We start from the raw sequence: 22,209 nt of genomic DNA on the forward strand, positions 1-22,209 counted from the left end.
GCCCTGCGATTGGCTGTCAACCAGTTCAGGGTGTGCCCAACCTCCTGCCCAATGACAGCTGGGATTGGCTCCAGCACACCCACAACCCTCATGAGGATAAGGGGCTCCGAAAATGGATGGACATATAAATAAAGTATATAAACACATACAGATATATAATACAGATGACTATTTTGCATAGCAGTGAATTTGCAAAATAGTCTTTTTCCAATCCTCATGTTTCAAAAGTGTCTGGCTGCAACTGAGCCATCACCATGGAAATGAAAGATACTAAGACCATCAGGTCTCGCTGCCATGGCAACAGACTTAGCTCCCTATAGCTACAAGCACAGAAGCTTTTTACATATGGAAGGAAACAAAAGGCATTCCTTTTATTAAGGGATTGTAATCCGTGGAAATACAATTACATTTTTATATTTGATACAATATTTGTGAATAAGTTTTTGTGCTGCAGAAGCAAAGCAGGTTCAAGATTAAAAAAAAAAAAGAAAAGTTGCCTATTAAACGAATATTGGACAATTATATCCAACAATTCTATATCAGATAACTGGTTTCCAGTTAACGGCTCCGTTTTTCTTTGTGCAGCTACATATATATACTTCAACAGGTGGGAAGAAAAATCTTAGTCAACAGTACCCTCTAGTGGTGTAAAGTCCTTTCATCAGCCGTCTGAGGTCGCAAGAGGCACAAGTCCCCTACATTGTGATCACGTTTCAGTTCAAATATGACCTTGCACGTAACTCCCACATCAAAAAAAAAAAAAAAAAAAAAATGCAAAGATAATGAGAAAAAAACAGCTATTCGATTTCGACCTAAAAACTGATGTTATCTTCTGTTTCTTAGAAGAGGAGGTGCGAGGTGAGAGGAAGTGTAACATCCTCCCTTTGGACACTTGCGGATGGGTGGACCTTTACCACTTCCGATATACTTGAAGAATTATCTCTGCACCTTGAAACCACGTATTTTCACTACCCTTCGTTCACACACACTCAACAAGTCCGTCGAGGGGCAAATTTACCAACTAAATAATCCTCTGGCGTGTTTTGTCAAGAGGAGTCTGTCCTAATCCCTGTCTGTCTGACACAATGAATAGAAAACATCTAATACTTTTTAATACACTGAAGTTTATCCCTATTCTCCAGTCGTCCACTTCACATGTGGCCTTCATCTGACAGGTTAAACACTGTCACTGTGTACACGCCCTTCACAGCAGCTCGACAACAACTACAGTAATAAAGCCCACACAGGTCATTAAGACGACACACAAACCTCTAAGTGAAAAGTACTGCTTGTCATAAGGCTTTATTAAACCATCAGCTTGAGTAAACATGATCGCAGTAGACATCAAGTCCACTGTTTGATCGGCGGTCATAAGTCGACATCATTCCACGCAATACAGAAGGTGGGTCAGGCCCGCAGAGTAAATGCCATGCGCCAGAAATAGCACCAGCGCATTTGCTCTTTTCCATGATGCGGCCAGGAAGATAACATATACGCCCATATCCTCCCCGCCACCCAAAAAAACCCCCAAAAAAACGAGGGAATGGTAAAATGAGGTGAAAGGTTTTCAAAGAAAAAATGAAATAACCAAACTGTCAAACTGTGGCTGAGGAACCTGTAAACCACAATTAACTAAACTAAAACAGATAATCAAATTTCCCGCACAAAACATCCATCTCGCGGGCAAGCTTATTTCACACAAAATAGAAAAAGAAAGTAAAAAGGTGTTGAATCATTTTTTGAACAATAGGGTGAAATGTAAGCCTTTCAAATGTGACTACTTTCAGATGTTATTGTCCGCCATGAAAGCCAACAAAGGTCTTTCTGCTTTAGGCAAACGAAGACATTCATGGTCATCCATTTGGGCAGATCAACGCAACTGTTTGGCTTTGTCTCGGTCACAGAATTTCAACGTGAACAGCATCCATCCATCCATTTTCTTTGCCGCTTATCCTCACGAGGGTCACAAGGGAGTGGGAAGGTGGGTTAAACCCTGAACTGGTTGCCAGCCAATCGCAGGGCACATAGAGACAAACAGTCGCACACACAATCATACCTAGGGCCAATTTAGAGTGTCCAATTTATGTTGCGTGAGTGCCTGGAGAAAAACCACGCAGGCACGGGGAGAACATGCAAACTCCACACAGGCGGGTCCGGGATTGAACCCTGGACATCAGAACTGTGAGGCCAACGCTTTATTAGCTGATCCACCGTGCCGCCCATGAGCAGCATATTAACATTAATTATTGGAGTGAACGAGGAAAATGAATTGGTCGATAGACAGATCAAACAAATGTGAATTTTGCCGTTCAGTGTTGCTCAGATGCATTCAAAGCGTTGTAGATGGTTAAATTAAATTGACTTGACCCGAGGTTCTATTGCATTTTCGGCAAAATGATCACAATTTGTGTGTAGATTAGGAATGTCATGCAATTGAGAAATGGTGTTGTTAACACCAATCTTATCCTGCATTCACTTACATTCCCAGAGGAAGTGTCCAACCGGGAATTCCATTAATACCATCACGGGATAAATAAATAAAGCATCTGTCGCTCGATCGATCGACTAATGAGGTGCTCGTAAATCTTTTTTTGCTCCAGTGTGTGCTTCAATTCGGTTTGAAAAGAAGTCGAAAGATATCAGTTGGGCCTGAGGCGAGTGATGATCATGTGTGACAAGTGTTAGCTCATTAGCAGCACATGCGTAATGAGGAAGTGAAAGGCCACATTTGCAACGTGAGGACAAAGCAATCCGTTGACGAGCCCGCTGCTCCCGTCAGAAACAGAAAGAAAAAGAATAATCCGCACACAGCATGGGAACAATAAATAATTTGGGGCTGTCAGTGCAGACAGGAAAGTTCTGACAGATCAGAACCTACATTGGTAACTCCGGTGGCAAAAGGTCCACCATTATGGCGGCTGTTGGAGTGCATCTGTCAAGATTTGGCTTATGGAGTCATAGTAACACGATTCATCTCCTGCAATATGCAAAAAAAAGGGTGCTTAGTTGTTTAGGAGATGGTAGTTCACTTCCTGGTTCGCTCACGATGAGCAAGGCACCTTTCCCACGAGCTCAACAGGTGTGACACTGTTGACTTCCCCCTTTTCTCTTGTTTGTGTTGTGCAGTACAAACTATACAACTGAGTGAGAGTTGAGTTTCCCCTTGAGGAATTATAATCAGTATAGTGAATTAATTAAAAATAAAAATCTCCATCTCGGGCGGCACGGTGGACCAGCTGCAAAGTGTTAGCCTCACAGTTCTTAGGTCCTAGGTTCAATCCCGGACCCGCTTATGTGGAGTTTGCATGTTCTCTCCGTGCCTGCGTGGGTTTTCTCCAGGCACTCCGGTTTTCTCCAACATTCCAAAAACATGCAACATTAATTGGACACTCTAAATTGACCCTAGGTGTGTTTCTGGGTGCAGCTGTTTTTCTCAATGTGCCTGCGATTGACTGGGAACCAGGTCAGGGTGTACCCCGCCTCTTGCCCGTTGACCGTTGGGATAGGCTACAGCACTCCCGCGACCCACGTTGAAGATAAGCGGCTAGGAAAATGGATGGATGGATGAACTCACAATGCGTGTAATCTGAATTCATACAACAAGTCCTTTTTGCTCTGTCACTCCAAACATGAGTAATTGGAAGACTAAAGGCAATACAAAATTGCAAATATACAAATGCACACGCTAAGGTGATAGTGATTGATGCATTAACCATCAAATTCAAACATGACAGGATTACGTGGAGAGTTGACGCAGTTTCCTTGGTTGCAAGAAAATCGTCACATTTGAGTGAAATGAGATCCCCGATTATTCCTGAACAGATCATTCAATCTGGGAAATCCACACGATTAGTTGTCACAATGCTTCACATGTATGTCTTTTTTTCTTTGACTGACAAAGGTCCTGACCGTGAGGAGAACAAGTTTGTCAGAGGTCATCACAAGGCTCTAGCCCACAAAATCATTAACACAGGTCCATGTTGTTAGATGGAAGGTTTTAAACATTAAATCATACCTCCAGCCATCCATATTACCATCTAACCCAGGTCACGTCCGATGAAAATCATGTTAACAAGTGTAGATCAAATTAACCCTAACCTACTAGATGATTGACTCCAAAGCCGATTTTTGCAAAAATCGTAACTTCTTATGGGTTTGAATGGCACAGTATTTTTACTTCAAATTTAGGTTTTTTTAAGTGCAAAACTAGATCAAGTATTTTAAGCAGAAGGTTCACATTCTGTGAAAACGTGCACAAAATTTCAATGGATAATACCGAACATTTGCAAGACAGCAATTGACTGTGGACCGGGGTTCACACAATACACTCATAAAAATACAATACAGTCATTAGAAGATCAACAAATATTAAAAAATAAAATCGTATGCGTCAAAAAAAAAGGAAAGTAGAAAAAATAAAGAGTCATCTAGCAGTTACTCACCATAGCTTGCGGGGCATCGTCACACAAGATTAGAATGGGGATCTGATTAAACCTGCCCGTGTTTCATCCCATCGCTCCTTTAATCTCTACTTGCAATATTCATCAGCACTACTCCTTTATAAATGCCACAAAGAGATGCGTATGTTTGCTAATGCATGCAGTTAGAAGCCACATGAACACAGAATTGATTATGCAGCCACTGTATTAATGAGACTCGAAGATGGTTTGTGGCAGAGCAGGCGAGATTAATAATAGCAAGAGGAGGGATGGGACCGAAAGAAAGCGCAGGGTGATCTCTTTTACATGCGGCTTATTATACATATCTGTCTTGTAGCTATCACACAATATCAAGATGCCCTTCATATTTCTACACAATAAAAATAAAAATACACAATCACAGTCCTATCTGGGTGGTAGCCTGCAATTGCTTTTATGCGCTCTGTGGTCCATAGAGCCCTTTTCCTTATCAAACACTTAGATCAAAAGCGTGCGTGCACACGCATATGTGCACACACACACACACACACACACACACACACACACAACACACACACACACACACCACACACACACACACACACACACACACACACACTCACACTCACACTTCAAGCAAGCGTCACGACTCACTCATTCATATTCTGAGCCACTCCAGAGCGGGCAGTCAACCGACACCTGGCCGAAGAGTGAATCAGTGAGGGAGACAGGTGTTTGTGTGCGTGTGTTGGTATCCATGACATCATGCATAAACCCCACAATAGTAAATATTGTATCTGAAATAAATGATGGTGCACCAACCATTTAGGTATTCATAGCAGGAAAGCTACAGTAATCTGACCACCACATATTGCTTGTACAGTATTTTTAATTTTATTATAAAATGCCAAACCATTTTTTGGACACATCTCATTGAATTCACATGACACACACTGTGAGTTCATCCATTCATCCATTTTCTTAGCCGGTAATCCTCACAAGGGTCGCAGAAGTGCTGGATCCTATCCCAGCTATCAATGGGGAGGAGGCGGGGTACACCCTGAACTGTTTGCCAGCTAATCGCAGGGCAGATGGAGATAGACAAGAGTCGCACTCACAATCACACCTACGGGCAATTTATAGTCTCCAATGAACACATGTTTTGGGGAGGTGGAGGGAAACCGGAGTGCCCAGAGAAAACCCACGCAGGCACAGGGAGAACACACAAACTACACACATGCGGGGCCGGGATTGAACTCAGAACTCTGAGGCCAATGCTCAATCAATTCGGCAAAAAACTCATTATTTCCAATTTGCAATAACAGTTTCAATTCCAACACACACAAAAATATGAACAATGTTTTGATTATTAGAAAAGGCGCATTTAACTCGGCTCAACAGAACTTGCGCCTTTTTACCAAACTATTACTTGGCAGATTCCATAAGACTCAATTATTACTAACTCATAGGCCAATAATAAAAATTGTCAGTCACCCAAACCAGTGTCTGTGTGACTATGAAATATAGTTAAACAGCGACTATAACAGAATAATGTGTCTGTGTCCAGCACAGCAAACAGACACACAGTACAGCAAATTACTGATTAGAAACACAAGTGGCAATTTCAAGAAAATTTATGATTCACAGACGGAAAAAAAAATCTTTGGATGAGTCAACACTGCCTAAAAAAAGTCTGCTTTCTATTGAAAGTGATCCTTCAAATGTGTATTGGCATCGTAGATTAAGTGAAGTGTGAGTATTAAATATAGCTCAACAAATCAATGAGGCTCATGGGTATTTCCTGTATGGTAATTTGTGTCCTGCAGTTTTTTATTTGGAAACCTCTCTCATTAATGACTTGCTAAAATCCTGGTAATGCCAGTGAATCAATAATAATAAGTCTCTCCAGATCTGATGTGACAAAGTTAGCAGGAATAAATACATTTTGTTGCTCCTGTTGCACGTTATTTTACATGTACATCAGAGGCGATTGTTTCAGTTTTGAGTTTGAGATCAGTTCCCTTTGAGTAGCAGATTTACAGCCCAAATCGCAAATAGATGCCACACATAGTTTAGCAACAAGGCTGAGTCAGACAGAGAAGCGATACAGTCAGAGTCTGTTCTGTGGATGTGTGAACATACTGGGACAAGCAGTCTGGACACTAATAAAATGAATATGGATACACGGATAGAGACAAAAACACACGCAACCCGCACCTGCCATTGCTATGCAAGTGCTATGTCCCGGGGTTTTTGAAATTGAATTGCAGAAGAGACAAGCGGCACTTCTCACGCACGACACCTGCAAAGAACATTAAATGAAGCATGCAGATGGCGAATCAATTCCCACACTTGCTTGACAAGGAGATGTTAGATGTACATTATCCTCAGCCGTAACAGTGACATGATGAAATCTAATCAAACATACAGAGGTGCGAGTTCATCAAAACAATGAGGTATTCAACTGTAGTGGAATAAAGGTAAATCACATTGCAGATTGCAAGAAAATTGGCATATTCGAGTGATGTTATAACAATGGACGCAGTTTTATAATGATGCCTCATGCATTTACTTCTGACTGACATGTTCCAAACAACAAATACAATAAGTTGTTCAAAAGACACCAGAATTGTTTAGCCTCAAACCCAACTCCTAACGAGACCTGATCACAGGTTCTTGTTGTTTTTCTGATAAACACCACAAAGCCACCATGATGTCCTAGAGTGAGCCTCAATATTAAAGGATCTTAAATCGATCGAATCCATTATCTGATCTCACGCAGCCTGGCGCAGATTGATTATTGAGGCAAAAGTTGATTTTCCAGCTTTGGGAAATATTACAAGATACTGCAATGACTTAATCTCTCCAAGCATCTTTATCAATTAAGAGTATGGTTCAAAACTCTCAATCCACCACTAACTGTTGTTTAATCGAGCCTCATGACCCCCCCGACCCCCCCCCCCCCAAAAAAAAAAAAATTCACATCACAGCAATTTGTACAATAAGAGAATATGACGAAAGGAAGCCCCCATTCAATTTTGCTGATAATCTGGTGCAGATTTATTTCTATAGCCTTCACTGTTTGCGCTGCTATGGCATTAACTATCTGCAACCCGAATCCTCCTGCCCAAAAATTTAATGGTAGCCAAAGACCAGTTGGATATTACTGTGATTAGCTTAGTTTGAGACAATGCTTTGGCTAGTTCAGTTCACTTTAGTGACTTACTCACCGGGCCTTCAATGCTGACAAAGTAGACTTGTCGATCCTGGAGAGAAATGTGAGAGAAAGAAAGTTAACGATCAAAATTTATTTGACTCCCTAAAACCAGCAGTTGTGTTATTCACTTTTAGCGCATTGTGGCCAAATGGATACGAGAGACAAAGACCATGAATATTAAAGTGTGAGTGATGGAGACTTACAACTTCTTTTTTGCATCAGTATTTTCCCAAGAGTGCTTTACGAATGCAACAGAGTGTCGATTGATTCCAGTTTCACTTCTTGGCATTGAGAACCAGAAGCAAGCAAGAGCAGATCTGAAGTCTCAGTGTTGATCAGGATGCTAAATGTTCATCTATCAGCACACATTTTTTCCAAAATGTTTTTTCTCTCTCTTCTAGTGTTTGAGACACTAATTCTTAAATCCCATTAATCTGCTTGTATAATCATGTGGAACGGTTATGCGGGGTTATGTTTGTCTCTTTTCTTTACCATGTCGAGTTGATGTTTGATTTTATGCTCTCTATGAGTATAAACATAGAGCTATGTCTTATGTACACCACTTTATTACATCTGTGGTTGTTTTTGAGGTGCTATATACTCTAAAGTTGACTTTTAACCAAATTGTTACATAACATTTTAATTATGAAAGACATTCCAATTTTATATATTTATATATCAAGAATAGAATTTCGGGGGCATTGTGGAGCAACTGGTTAGAACGTTGGCCTCAGAGTTGTGGCTTTTCTCCGGGCACACCAGTTTCCTCCCACATTCCCAAAACATGCATCCATTAGAGACCATAAATTGCCCTTAGATGTGATTGTGAGTGCAAATTTTGCCTGTCTCCATGTGGCTTGCAATTGGCTGGCAACCAGTTCAGGGTGTACCCCCGCCTCCTGCCCGTTGACAGCTGGGATTGGCTCTCGCACTCCCGTGACCCTTGTGAGGATAAGTCACACTAAACTTATTCAAGAAAATATCCATTCATCCATTTTCTTTGCCACATATCATCGCAAGGGTTGCGGGGAGTGCTGGAATCTATCCCAGCTGTCAACGGGCAGGAGGCGGGGTACACCCTGAACTGGTTGCCAGCCAATCGCAGGGCACATTGAAACAGACAACAGTCACACTCATAATCACACTTAGGGGCAATTTCGAGTGTCCAATTAATGTTGCATGTTTTGGGGATGTGGGAGGAAACCGGAGGGCCCGGAGAAAACCCACGCAGGAGGCATGGGGAGAACATGCAAACTCCACACGGGCGGGTCCGGGATTGAACCCGGGACCTCAGAACTGTGAGGCCAACGCTTCACCAGCTGATGTGACGCCAGAATTTAAAAAAATTTTTTTTTTCAATGTAATTATAATGGCTGTCAATTATCCATGGATTTTCACGGTACGGTCATTCCCTCTCCCCTGCGAAAAGTGAGGCTCCACCGTACTGTATCATGACTTGGGACACATTGTAAATTTTTTATATAGCTATATAGCTATGTTGAAAAACCGTTACATCACAACTTTCAAATGAAAGATAACAAGGTAAAAAGTTGATGATGTCTCAGGACTCTGAGGTGGCCTACGGTCCTGTGTCCCAAGACAATAATAGATCCAGGTCTGAACTGAGCAGCAGGTGAAACAAATGTCCACATTGAGAAACAAGAGGAATCTGTTCTAAGCCAACCATATTTAAAGGAGGTCATTTAATGTGATATGCTCACAAATCACATCTTAATACAAAGAATGTTTGCTTTTGGCCGCAAAAGTCCCCTCGGCCATTGTTTGGCCACTACTGATCTAACCAGTAAAACAGGAAACTTGACAGTGAGACAAATGTCTAAAGTGTGCATGTTCCATGTCACAACAAAGAGGAAACAATAAAACAGTGGAGAGCAAGCAGAAACAAAAGTGGCTGTTTATTACAAAAGCTCCCTTGAACGGTGACAGCGCGGACTCAAACAGCGTGAAACCCCCACCCGCCCTTCCTTCCTTTCAGAAAAAAGTCCTCCACCAAAACTTTAGCAACGTCACTTAAACTGACACTATCAGATAGAAAACCACAACAAATATGTGCATGAAATTCTTTTTGCTGTGCACGTATGCACACGTCTATGCAATGAAGATAAAGATACCGTACCATCCAAATCCACCAAAAGAGACGCTTCTCCTTCTCCTCAGCATTTTGATCCCACTGACTCTGCAGATGGCACGCTCAGGCTTTATCACTTGTGAAATGTGTGCTCTGCTGTCTCCCACTTTGTCTCTCGGCGTCCCCCCCCTACAGCTCCTTCATTCTGGCTAATTGTGTCCACCGAGTCAACCGTCCAGTCAGTTTCCTGAAAGACCGTTTGCTTTGTCACAGGCAGTTCGACACAAAGTCTCACTCCCTGAAACATGCAGGTGCATTGAGTATACATACTGGATGGAGGGGAGGGTTATGGGTAGGGAGGGGCCACAAGAACCCATGTGACTCCGTGAGTTTAGTTCCCACACAGCCTTACAGCGCGACTTGAAGCTCTTGAAGGATGTGGAACCGCAAAACCATCTGCAAACCACCTGCGTTTACATGTGGCCATACTGTATGTACTGAGAGCACAATAGACTGTTTTTTTTTTGTTATTTTTTTTTGGGGGGGGGGGTGGCATAAAAAGGCACACTGCAATGCAAAACTAACTCAAGCACTATAGATGAGTGACTACACAAATCAAAGGAGAAAAGGGAACTGTGTTATAATCGCATATATTGTGGGCAAGCACCCATGGTGTGACCAAAAGGAGTGTCCTTCCTGACACCCTTCCTACTCACGTTGAGAGCTCAAGTAGTGCAGCATTCTTTATGCACTTTATTCAGTTTGAAGCTCTTTGTGCATGCTTTCATGGAAGTGGGCTGGTCCTGTGATATTTTAGGTCACCTTCCTCTCAAAGGACATAAATTGGTATCAGAGATAAAATGATTTTAAAATAAAAAAAATGAATAAAAATATAATCACAACAGGAAGACTATCCACAAGAAATACATTAATTAGTAATGTGCGTACTCAACCCTTTTCTTTCATTTTTTAAGCCAAATACGTACAGTATATTCATGAAAAACAAGTTAGACGTCATAAATGTAATAATCGTAAAAGCCTTGCCTAATGACCAACATACAATAAAGTACCTTGAGGATCTTCGTAGTAAAAGTAGCCCAATGCATTGTGTGCAAAAAAGGTGAGTAAATGTAGATGTTGCCACCTCAACCAGCAACAACAATAAATAAAATATTAATTATAATAACACGGGGCAGCACAGTGGTGCAGCTGTAAGCCTCACAGTTCTGAGGACCCGGTGTGACGGTCTGAGCGCTCCAAGTGCTGCAAAGTATCTTTGTGAGTAATGCGCATGCGCGTATATTTTGTAAACTTCCGGCCATTTTCAAACACCCCCATCCATGCTTCAACATGTGCCATTCGACAACTTGTCGCTTGTTATGGACGTCTCAGAAAGACAAACACAGCGAACGTACAAATATGTGTATATCTTGTTTATCAACTTTTGTTTTTAGGTTAGGTTAGGGTAAGGTTAAAACATATGTTAGCTCCCTCTATGTAGAAGGGGAACTATGAGACCGGGAGATTCCCCAGTAAGCGTCTGCTACGTACCCAGAGTTCCCCTGTTAGTAACGCATGCACATTCATCACAAGGAGACTTTTCAGCACGGTGGCGTGCTCAGACTGTCACACTGTGTTCAAATCCTGGCCAGCCCTTGTTGCATGTACTCCCCATGCCTGTGTGGGTTTTCTCCGGGCACTCCGGTTTCCTCCCACATCCCCAAAACATGCAACATTAATTGGACACTCTAAATTGCCCTTAGGTGTGAGTGTGAGTGCGGCTATTTGTCTCTATGTGCCCTGCGATTGGCTGGCAATCAGTTCAGGGTGTAACCTGCTTCCTGCCCGTTGACAGCTGGGATAGGCTCCAACACTCCCGCGACCCTTGTGAGGATAAGCGGCAAAGAAAATTGATGGTCCTGGATGGACTGTTCCCATCATAGGTTATACTGAAATTTGCCCTCAGCTCATCTTTTTTAATAAGAGAAATTGAGTCACGATTCATTTTTGGTCATTTACGAGTAAGTTTAATAATTGGAAAATTACAAGATTATATGATGTATATATATAATACATGATTCCACTCTGACCTAAAACCGTGCAAGTCTCTAATCTCTGACATACCTGGCGGATAAAAATACGAGTGGTACGGCTTTAAATGTTCTTTGACAGAGAAATGATTCAACAGTGGGCGTTATAATGAATTGGGTTTCCAGAAATAGTCATTTGGGGATGTTCAAATTTATGGTGTTACGTAAATGGTGAAACATGTCAATAACCCGCTGAGAGATAAATGAAGTGGATCAAATAGTGCGTGTAATGTGAAAATTGATGTTCAACCGAAGAGACTTTGTCTCCTTTGTTTCGTTTCACAGCGCCGTTCTGTCGGTGTTTGAATATTCTAATTGAACCAACTGAAGATGCATAATCTCAGACGTGGATAAAGGGAAAGGAGCAAAGGGGAGAGAGAATATTGATCTTGCAACCGTTGGGTGAAGTCAAACAGTCCAATTTAATTAAAATGAACTCACTAAATGAAAGCAAACATTCCCCTAAAGATCCGTTTCGTTTGCACAATTGTTTACATGAATACAAATGGTTGTGCGATAGAACTGAAGTTCTATAGAACATAGATCTAAACAGTAAATGTACAGTATGTGCGTGTATGTACAGTTATTGACATGGTGCACTGCTTTCAAGTAGCTAGATGTGTCACGTCCCATCGGAACGAGAGGTAGGACCCAAATGCAGGAACTCGGAAGACGCAAGGTACTTCAAGAAGAGACACGTTTATTGTATGCCGAGGTCGGGGATCGAGCAGGCAGTCCGGTGCAGCAGCGGTTGTTGGGGCGTCGGGCGAAGAGAGCAGATGAGCGGGCAGGCAGTAGTCGGTACACGGGGAAACAATCAACGCAGGCAAAAGGATCAAGGAGTCAGGCTTGCAAGGTTGGTCAGAGAACGGACGAAGGTCGGTACACACAGGATCAATCAGGAGTACGAGAGTGCTGGAACGGGACATAAAGCTCAACGAACTGGCGGAGGACCAGTCGTCACCGGGTCCTATATATACGGGGGATGATCAGGCCGCATGAGGCACAGGTGTGTGCCTCCCAATCAGCGCAGCCGCACAGCTCGTGCTGAAGCGGCAGGATCATGACAAGATGTAAAAATGCAGGTGATGATTTTCTAGTTCTGTTACTATTACCCATAAATGGCAATTATATAATGCATAAAGCACCCTGAAAGAGACTAATCTAGTTCAGTTTTTTGTGAGTGATCTTATCGTCGTTCCTTACAGGCTCCTGAGAGCATTAAAATCTGCAGCTTGCCAGCGTTGATGGAAACTGCTATCGTACGAATGTATTTAGGATTGCTAAACTGTCATGAAGAAAAGTAAATGACAGAGGTGGGACCAAGTCATTGCTTTGCAACTCCAGAGTCAAGTCTGAAACCTTTACCCTCAAATTCCAAATCAAGTCGCAAGTTGAGACAGCCAAGTCCTGGGTCCTCCACTATGAATTTCTAGTCCTTTCAAGTCATCTTACCAACAAAATAAAAATGTTCATCAAAACAATTATTAAACAGTTGCATGGAACCATCTTATGAAAACTAGGCCTAATCTAAAAAATAAAATGAAGGAAAACTGAAACGTCCAATGTATCTCTCTAACTATGCAAACGAATTATGCTGGGAGCATATGAAGAGCAGCAGAAAATCAATCTGTTTGGAATATTAGAATCTCTTTGACTAGAATTAAGGTCATAACAGGTTTTCATGCAAACACAATAACTAAAGTGAGGAACTGTGGAGAACACATGGATCACAGTTGGTTATTACACATTTACTGATGTGAGCGATAGCAAATTCAAAGTCTGCCAATGGTAAATTAAAAAGTTAAATGTAATGTTACGAGTAAACAGAGTGACTGTTTGGTAGAAAAATCAAAAAGTTGACTCTTTGGTCACATTACAGTTCTCTCATTTCAGGGAACAACAAAAATAAATGCAAAGTTGACAGGTCTTCTCAATCTTTTTTCTCCATTCACTTCTCCTTTTCTAGTTTTGGTTTTTGAATAATAACCAGAATCACTGTGTCCATTTGCTTTAGCCCCGACCTCCACCTCATCGTTTCTAGGGAAGGTGCTCTTGATTTTTTTACCCAACATCCCGGTATGAAACCTCAGCTACTTCGTGGACAAGATTTAGTATTTGGCGCATTTGTTACATCTTTGTTGTTGCCACAATCTGTTACGAATTCAGTCCATTTCTCATTTTTCTTCATATTCATATCAAGCATAATGCCTTATAACGTGGAATGGTGCTGTAATTTTTGTTGTTTTATGATGAGCCACCCACTTTTTATGGTTTGCTTCTCGATGGATTATAGTCAAAGTGACAGGATACCCGCCCACACAAACACCGTATACGCCCGTGTACAAATCCTTACAGATTGCAGCACATAGAGTTTCTTCCTACATTCACTGCATGCACTAATTCACATAGAGCTGCGCTTACACAAGCTGACATAATCATTCATGCGGGTACATTAACATGGTATGACAGTGGCAAATAGAGAGAGACAAGCACACACACGTTCATCCTATTTTTTTGTTGTTGTTATTTTTAGATTCGTAAAAAAGTGAATCAATTTTACATACTTTGCATTCCTCGAAAGAGGGGAAACGGCAAACTTTCACAGAGGCAAAATGCCAACACTGTTCACACAGAAAACATATATAGGCTTTATCAAGTGTACTCAGCGAACTCTACAATTTTCTCATCACATCATTTCCAAGCTGCAATCCAAATAAAAAAAAAAATCACTAATATTTTACAGTCTCGTTCAGAGTGGATGGGAGAAGAGGAAAAGAATGAACTGCAAAACAGACTAATCGGGAAATCCCATAGCATTAAATCATCGATTTGTACAGTTGACAAAGCTTTTCATTTGTAGACAGACAGGGGCCACCGAATGGGCCTTATCAAACTTTATGCAAATGTTTTGGACTCTTTTTCATTACTACCCCTAAATCACCCCACTTGAAATATCTACAATTACAGTGAAGAAAATAAGTATTTGAACACCCTGCTATATTGCAAGTTCTCCCACTTAGAAATCATGGAGGGGACTGAAAATTTTCCTCATAGGTGCACGTCCACTGTGAGAGAGATAATCTAAAAAGAAAAATCCAGAAATCACAATGTATGATTTTTTTTACCATTTATTTGTGTGATACAGCTGCAAATAAGCATTTGAACACCTGAGAAAAACAATGTTAATATTTGGTACAGTAGCCTTTGTTTACAATTACAGAGGTCAAACGTTTCCTGTAGTTGTTCACCAGGTTTGCACACACTGCAGGAGGGATTTTGGCCCAGTCCTCCACACAGATCTTCTCTAGATCAGACAGGTTTCTGGGCTGTCGCTCATAAACACGGAGTTTCAGCTCCCTCCAAAGATTTTCTATTGGGTTTAGGTCTGGAAACTGGCTAGGCCACGCCAGAACCTTGAACCCAAAGCATGATGCTGCCACCCCCATGCTTCACAATAAGGATGGTGTTCTTGGGATGGAACTCATCAGTCGTCTTCCTCCAAACACAGTTCGTGGAATTATGACCAAAAAGTTCCATTTTGGTATCATCTGACCACAAAACTTTCTCCCATGACTCCTCTGTATCATCCAAATTTACAAACTTAAGACAGGCATTGACATGTGCTGGTTTAAGCAGCGGAACCTTGCTTCCGTGCCATGTATGATTTAAAACCATGCCGTCTTAGTGTATTACTAACAGTCACCTTGGAAACGGTGGTCCCAGCTGTTGTGTAGTCCTGTGCTGATTCCTCACCTTTCTAAGGATCATTGATACCCCATGAGGTGATATCTTGCATGGGGCTCCACACTGATTGAGATTGACCATCATTTTTAGCTTCTTCCATTTTCTAATGATTGCTCCAACAGTGGACCTTTTTTCACCAAGCTGCTTGGCAGTTTCTCCGTAGCCCTTTCCAGCCATGTGGAGTTGTTCAATTTTGTCTCTGGTGTCTTTGGACAGCTCTTTGGTCTTGGCCATGTTCCAAGTTTGAGTCTTATTGATTGTATGGGGTGGACAGGTGTCTTCATGCAGCTAACAACCTCACACAGGTGCATCTGATCCAGGATAATACATGGAGTGGAGGTGGACTTTTAAAGGCGGACTAACAGGTTTTTGAGGGTCAGAATTCTAGCTGATAGACACGTGTTCAAATACTTATTTGCAGCTGTATCACACAAATAAACCGTTAAAAAAAAATCATACATTGTGATTTCTGGATTTTTCTTTTTAGATTATCTCTCACAGTGGACATGAACCTACATTGAAAATTTTAGACTCCTCCATGATTTCTAAGTGGGAGAACTTGCAATATAGCAGGTTGTTCAAATGCTTATTTTCTTCACTGTATATTTAATGTCTCATACCACACTTCCTGGAGAAATCTCCAACTACAATAATAAATGCTATTGTATCCTTTGACTCAATGGGGAAAGTCACAATTACACACACATTTAATTGGATCACCAATAAAGCTGTTCCTTCCCTTTTTAAATTCAGAACCTGAAGGGAACAAAATCTTCAAATATTGCTTGAAGGTGGAATGTGGTTCATGGTTCTGGAGGACGTGCATTGTCACACCACACCTTGATTCAATTGAAGTCTTGAGTACACTATTCAAAAGTTAATGTAAACAAACAACAACCTATGAATCAGTCCAAAATGTGACAAAATTTTGACCTGTTCTGAGGCAATGTAGATTCCCATTTCAGACGTTTAATAATTAAGTGTTCAAAGTTAGCTACTTTTCCTTGTAACGTGGTTCCAGCCAGAATTCTGTGACAAATGTAATGTATCACTCAGTCATTTATTTCAGAGCTTCATAACAATGAGTGATTATACAACATGCTAATATTTGACCGCTCTGAAACTCTTGGAAGGACCCGTGGAGGCATGTTGTAGTCAGAAAGTAACAAGGGAAAATAAAGACCCAACCGATAGCACACAAACACTAGATTTATTTAACAAGTCAACCATCTTTTAAATGCTCAGGGTTTTTTTTTTTTTATTGTTTCTACTTTTGTGAGCATCCTGCGTAATTTCATCAGGGCGCACAGGATTAGACAGTTTGGATTAGGAGTAAGAATCTGATATGTTGTCTCTGCAGTGAAAGAATAAATGCAAGAAATGCATTTTGATTTTTTTTTTTCCCCATTCGTATTCCCACTGATGGGAGTAAGTGGGACAAATCCTCAATGCTTTCCAACTGAAAGGTTGTGGATTATTCCTTTCTTTGTTGATCTGGAATCCGCATAGCACAGTGGTTTGCAGTATTGCTGATAACACCTGGCATCCCAGCACCAAAGCTCTTGAATGAGCGTTTCAGTGTAGTGTTGCTGCGTCAAGTATCTTTTCTTCGTTCGAGGTAATAAAAATACATTGACAGCGTCAGTATATAAACTTCTATAAATATACACTGGAGGATGTGATCCTCCAGCGGCTGTGGCTCAGTTAGTAGAGCGGGTTGCCCACTGACTGATTGATTTAGTGGTTTGAATCCCGGATCTTGAGTGTTCACTGTCGCAACACAATCAACCCTTAATTGCTTCCAGCGCAACATTGTAAATGAGAACTTGTTCCCAGTTGTCTTAGATGGTTAAACAAATTAAAAATGAACCATGTGGGTTACAAAGACGCCACGCTGAACACGGAGACTTCCCTGTCTCTGGCCATCTGAGAGACTTACATGTCCATGGATGTCTATCCACAGAGATCATTCAGGTTGGAAAGACCACAAAGACTTAGAGAGGGATTTGAAAAAAATAATTGCTCAACAATGTCACCTTAACTGTCTCTTCACGCTTGATATTAGTATTAACATAAAAAATCAAGAAGCTTCTATAATGCCGGCTCCATCGAGAACATCTGTCAAAACTGAGACACTATGCTAACGTGTCATTTTGTCATATTTTAGTGAACCAACAAACAAGTAAAATATAAGTGCATAAACTGTGTTGTGATAAACATGGCTCAGGTTCATCATTTTACTGCTAATGGTGGTTTTCTGTTCAAGGGATGTTTACCATTATCTCAAACGTGTACCCAGAACTGCAGAATTTGCTGCATCCTGCTGCTCCTCCATGTTCCGCACACAGTAGGGAACACAAACCCGCAGGCTTGATTTTGCCACACTCGCCATATACACGTACACGAGCTTGAAAAAAGTGCCCAACAAATGTATGACAATTCATGCTTGAACTGAGATTTACCTATGAGCTGGCATGAGTTACAGCGATGCTTTTCAAAAAATAGTTGAGTCCACTCTTCATATTTCAAATACTGCTACTACCAGCAATACATTTCCCATTCTTTCCATCTTTGGCAATATGTTCTTTCACGACAACTTCAATAAGCAAGCAATATTTTCAGTTGATTAAATAACAATAGGAAGGGACTCTTCTTCATCACCCACGCACATATGCAGAATTTTAACTTCATGCTGCCACTCACTGCACACACACACACACACGTGCCATATGGTGTCATAAACCAACACAGAATGTGGCAACCATAACCAGCCATTGCAGTAGTACACAGAAGACAATTGGCATGCCGTCACGCTTCCACTCACAATTGGGCATGCACTGTATACACACACACACACACACACACACACACACACACACACACACACGCACACAGGAAACAAATCCATATTTTTTTGTCTGGATTAAAGATATTGAGAACATTAAGCTCAACAAATCTTTCAAATAGATCTTCACTCGTTTTGGTACAAATGCTGAGGAGTCGTGCAAAGCCAGCAACTCATGTTGCCTCTTGTCTCCATCTGGGGAGTTCTCACACTAATCATACAAAAACGCCTGCTCTTCCCATCAGTGTTTTGGCTCTCGTTTAGCTGCAGTCAGCGAGCCAATGCCTTACCTTGGCTCCCCTGAAGATCCTTTGCAAGCTGGGGTGAACATCTTGCAGTCAGTGGACAACGCAACATTAGCAGTGTGCAGCTGACAGCAGGAGAGGTTGAGGCAATGTAGGAGAAAAAGAGGGAGTAAGGGAGTGTGGTGTGGGGTGCAATGCACATGGGGGGGAGGGTACAGTGATACACCGCTGGCTAGGGCAGAATTATGAAAAAAGTGTGTGTGTGAGCGAGCGCAAGAGACAGCGAGAGAGAGAGAGAGAGAGAGAGAGAGAGAAAGCAAGAGAGATGCTGTTACCATGGAGAGGGATACGCCTAAACTACTTTGAACCTTTTAGGCTGGGGACCGACAAGAAAGCAGCAAGAACACATAAACAACGATGAAACACCATCACACTATAAAGAAGTTCAATAGCCTGTCATGTTTGATTGACAGTTTACAAATGCATTGACATTAAAATTCAACTTTAAAACGGAAATGCATTGGGGTTTCTTTTTTTTTAGATAAAACCAATGTAATATTTGCCCCATACCGCGAATCACTCCAAAACCTCTCATTTAAGGATTGGAAATGAATTTCCAGTGCTCTTACTGCTTCATCCTTCCAACACGCACAAGACCATGTTTTGTGTTTTAAAACCCACCGTACATTCTCCTGTGCGAAAGGCATGCTTCTCTTCGTTGCAAGCTTCCATGCATGTATTGTAAATTTATTGTCCAGGTTCTCCAAAATTATTTGAATCTCCGTACCAACCCTGTAATTTTTTCATGTTTCTGCTCATAGTGTGTCAACAAAAGAGTGGCCATGTAGAAGTCAAGTCCGTTCATTCGTTTTTTTATTCTAAACACTGACGCAGGAGTTGCAACTTATCCAGGCTAAACTTAGTGAAAGGCAAACAAAACATTGAACAGATTACCAGTCAATCAAAGGAGTGATACTACGTTACTTTTTAACAGATTTCATTTCTTGTACTTGTCATCGATTTCAGTTAGAAAGTGTTGGCCTCACAGTTCTGACGTCCTGGGTTAAATACCACACCTGCCTGTGTGAAGTTTGCATGTTCTCCCCATACCTACGTGGGTTTTCTCCTGGAACTCCTGTTTCCTTCCACATCCCAAAAACATGCAACATTAATTGGACACTCTAAATTGCCCCAAGGTGTGATTGTGAGTGCAGCTGTTTGTCTCTATGTGCCCTGCAATTGGCTGGCAACCAGTTCAGGGTGGATCCTGCCTCCTGCCCGTTGACAGCTGGGATAGGCTCCAGCACTCCCGCGACCCTCGTGAGGATAAGCGGCTAAGAAAATGGATGGATGGAATTTCATCTACTAATGACTTACAATTCAGGATGGATTAACTTTCCCCAGAGCGTGATACTTAGTTAAATAGGAAGATACTATACAGTTGCATGCACCTGGTTAGTTTCCCAGAGAAAAACAGTGAAAATATAATCAGACCCTGTAGCTTAAACTATTTGCTATTGATCTCTTTTCCTCCCTGCGGCCCTGACAGCATACGCCGAGCCATCTCAGAGAAAACAGGAAGGAGAGACGGATGATTTAATTACAGTATACTCATCCTCCTCGGTAATTAGACCATTGTTGCCAAAAAAGCTAACGGGTACACGGCCACGCAAAGCCAGTGGCACCGTTGGCCTAACGACACAACCGGTGGCCAAACGATGTGAAATAGCCCAACTATAAATGTGTTTTGAGCTTATGAAGGATTTTGTTGACGACGTTTAGGTTTGTCGGGTCTAATTTGTCCTGCTGGATGAGGTTGCCTTGGAAACCTGTTTAGCTCTATTTCAAGGTCTTCCAGAGGTTTAGTTTGGAGTTGCTATAATTGGCCAGTTCAAACTGAGAAATCACATCACTGCTGAAAACATTTACTGGGGAGAGTGTTCACGTTTTGTCATTTCAATATGTGAGTCATGAGTGTCAAAATTCACCTCAAAACAAATTTGAACAACCAATGTTAGTTGCGAAACATTTTTCATTCGTTAACACTTTTTATCGGTGAGAAGGGTATATTTGTCAGGGATTGACTAGTCACCAGTTCGGGGTGTAACCTGCGCCTCGCCCAAAGTCGGCTTCTGTAGCCTCCAGCTGTTTCGTGACCTTAACGGCGCAAGCTGTATATAAAATGGATGGGGAGACATCATGTTCATCCCTCTTGCTTAGACTTGGCTGGGATGGGCTCTAGCACGCCCGCGACCCTATTGCGGAAAATGGATGGATGCATATTTCACAGAGACAGAGTACACGTTAAGCTTGATGACAGCCGACTGCACGGGTAATGGGATGAAAATTAGAAAACAGGTTTATCTATTTACTTTGCAATTAGCCACTGCTAATTGACCAGCCAATGCTGGTCGCTAAACTGGTTTGTTATTCTTTGTGGGGGGGCTCCAAACAAACAGGGCAGCAATTTCAATAAAAGGTAGAAGATGTGCAATATGATCATGAAATAAGGAGTATACATGATCAACATGAGCTGGTTCATCAAAAAAAAAAAAAATAGGGGAAAAAAAATTAAATTGTTTGTGATTTAGTGTCATTTAGCCATTTGTTATGCGGAATGTCGTGAGCAGAGCAGCATTTGGGACACACCAACATCATGTATATCCAATAAAAAAATAAATAAGTAAACACATTTTAAGAGACTTGTCATTGTACTGATGGATGTGGAAACTGTAATTTTTTTGCCATTTACAATAAAAGCTGAGAGCGTCATTATTATATTATTTTCGTAATGACAGCGATTCTGGTAAGGATACCAAATAAAGGCACACTGATACTGACCCATATACTAATAAAAAAATATTGTATTGAAATAAATGCAGTACTAAACCCAAAAAACCCCCACTCAAATATACTAAAAATATACCCAGTAATTTCTGTATCCTCTGCCTCCCCAATATTACACTTCTCTCTGGTGGGTGCTGGTTGACATTTCATCTTCTCGCAATTGAAAGTAATAGTCATGGAATACATTCCCTGCTGCTCAAGACAACTATCATACAGCAAAAGACAAGGGAAATGTCGCTATTGAACCTGATCAAGTGTATCTAATCTTGCAGCTCACCAACGTGCACAACCATGGTTGTCACTGAGCTTCTATATTAATAAGTAGAATTTAATAACATGTAAACAACGCATGGGGTAGGATGACGTAGACAACAGACGCTTGCAACGATATTTTACTGTCACAAGTGTAAATACGACATTTGTACACCAAATTATTTCCTCACTCTTTGAAGCTGCCTGGCGTGGAAGAGACAGAAGGTGGGCGCAGGGAAACACTGTCACCTAGTGGTGTTAATACCACACTCATGGGCAAGTCAAAGTGTTCCGTACAAACCCCAATTGCATTTACAAACCATTTCACCCTATTTACAATTGATTGCACTACAAAGACAAGATACGTAATGTTCAAAATGCTGAAGCAGTATGGTAAAGCTTTGTGAGGGCGGCAAGACGGGGACTGTGACATCCAGGATGAACACACCAGCAACACGT

The 22,209-nt window shown here is 41.5% G+C and overlaps 1 protein-coding gene across 6 annotated transcripts in view; it reads right to left on the minus strand.

Annotated features, from left to right (window-relative positions):
* The window catches only part of LOC133504477 (rap1 GTPase-activating protein 2-like), a 94,763-nt gene that overhangs the window by 62,426 nt on the left and 10,128 nt on the right, over positions 1–22,209 (minus strand). For 2 of the 6 annotated variants that reach the window (XM_061826732.1, XM_061826726.1), the window contains one exon: positions 7,649–7,684. Coding sequence is in view for 3 of the 6 variants with exons in the window: in XM_061826728.1 (XP_061682712.1) it covers positions 7,649–7,684; positions 9,773–9,816 (80 nt within the window). In the remaining 3 variants the exon portion in view is untranslated. Of the gene's footprint in view, positions 1–4,442; positions 4,471–7,648; positions 7,685–7,838; positions 7,854–9,772; positions 10,026–22,209 lie in introns of those variants that run through there. The other 4 variants (XM_061826728.1, XM_061826724.1, XM_061826729.1 and 1 more) reach the window with 4 other exon arrangements.

Source organism: Syngnathoides biaculeatus, chromosome 8 (assembly GCF_019802595.1).
Source record: "Syngnathoides biaculeatus isolate LvHL_M chromosome 8, ASM1980259v1, whole genome shotgun sequence".
In the NCBI taxonomy this organism is placed as follows: Eukaryota; Metazoa; Chordata; class Actinopteri; order Syngnathiformes; family Syngnathidae; genus Syngnathoides; species Syngnathoides biaculeatus.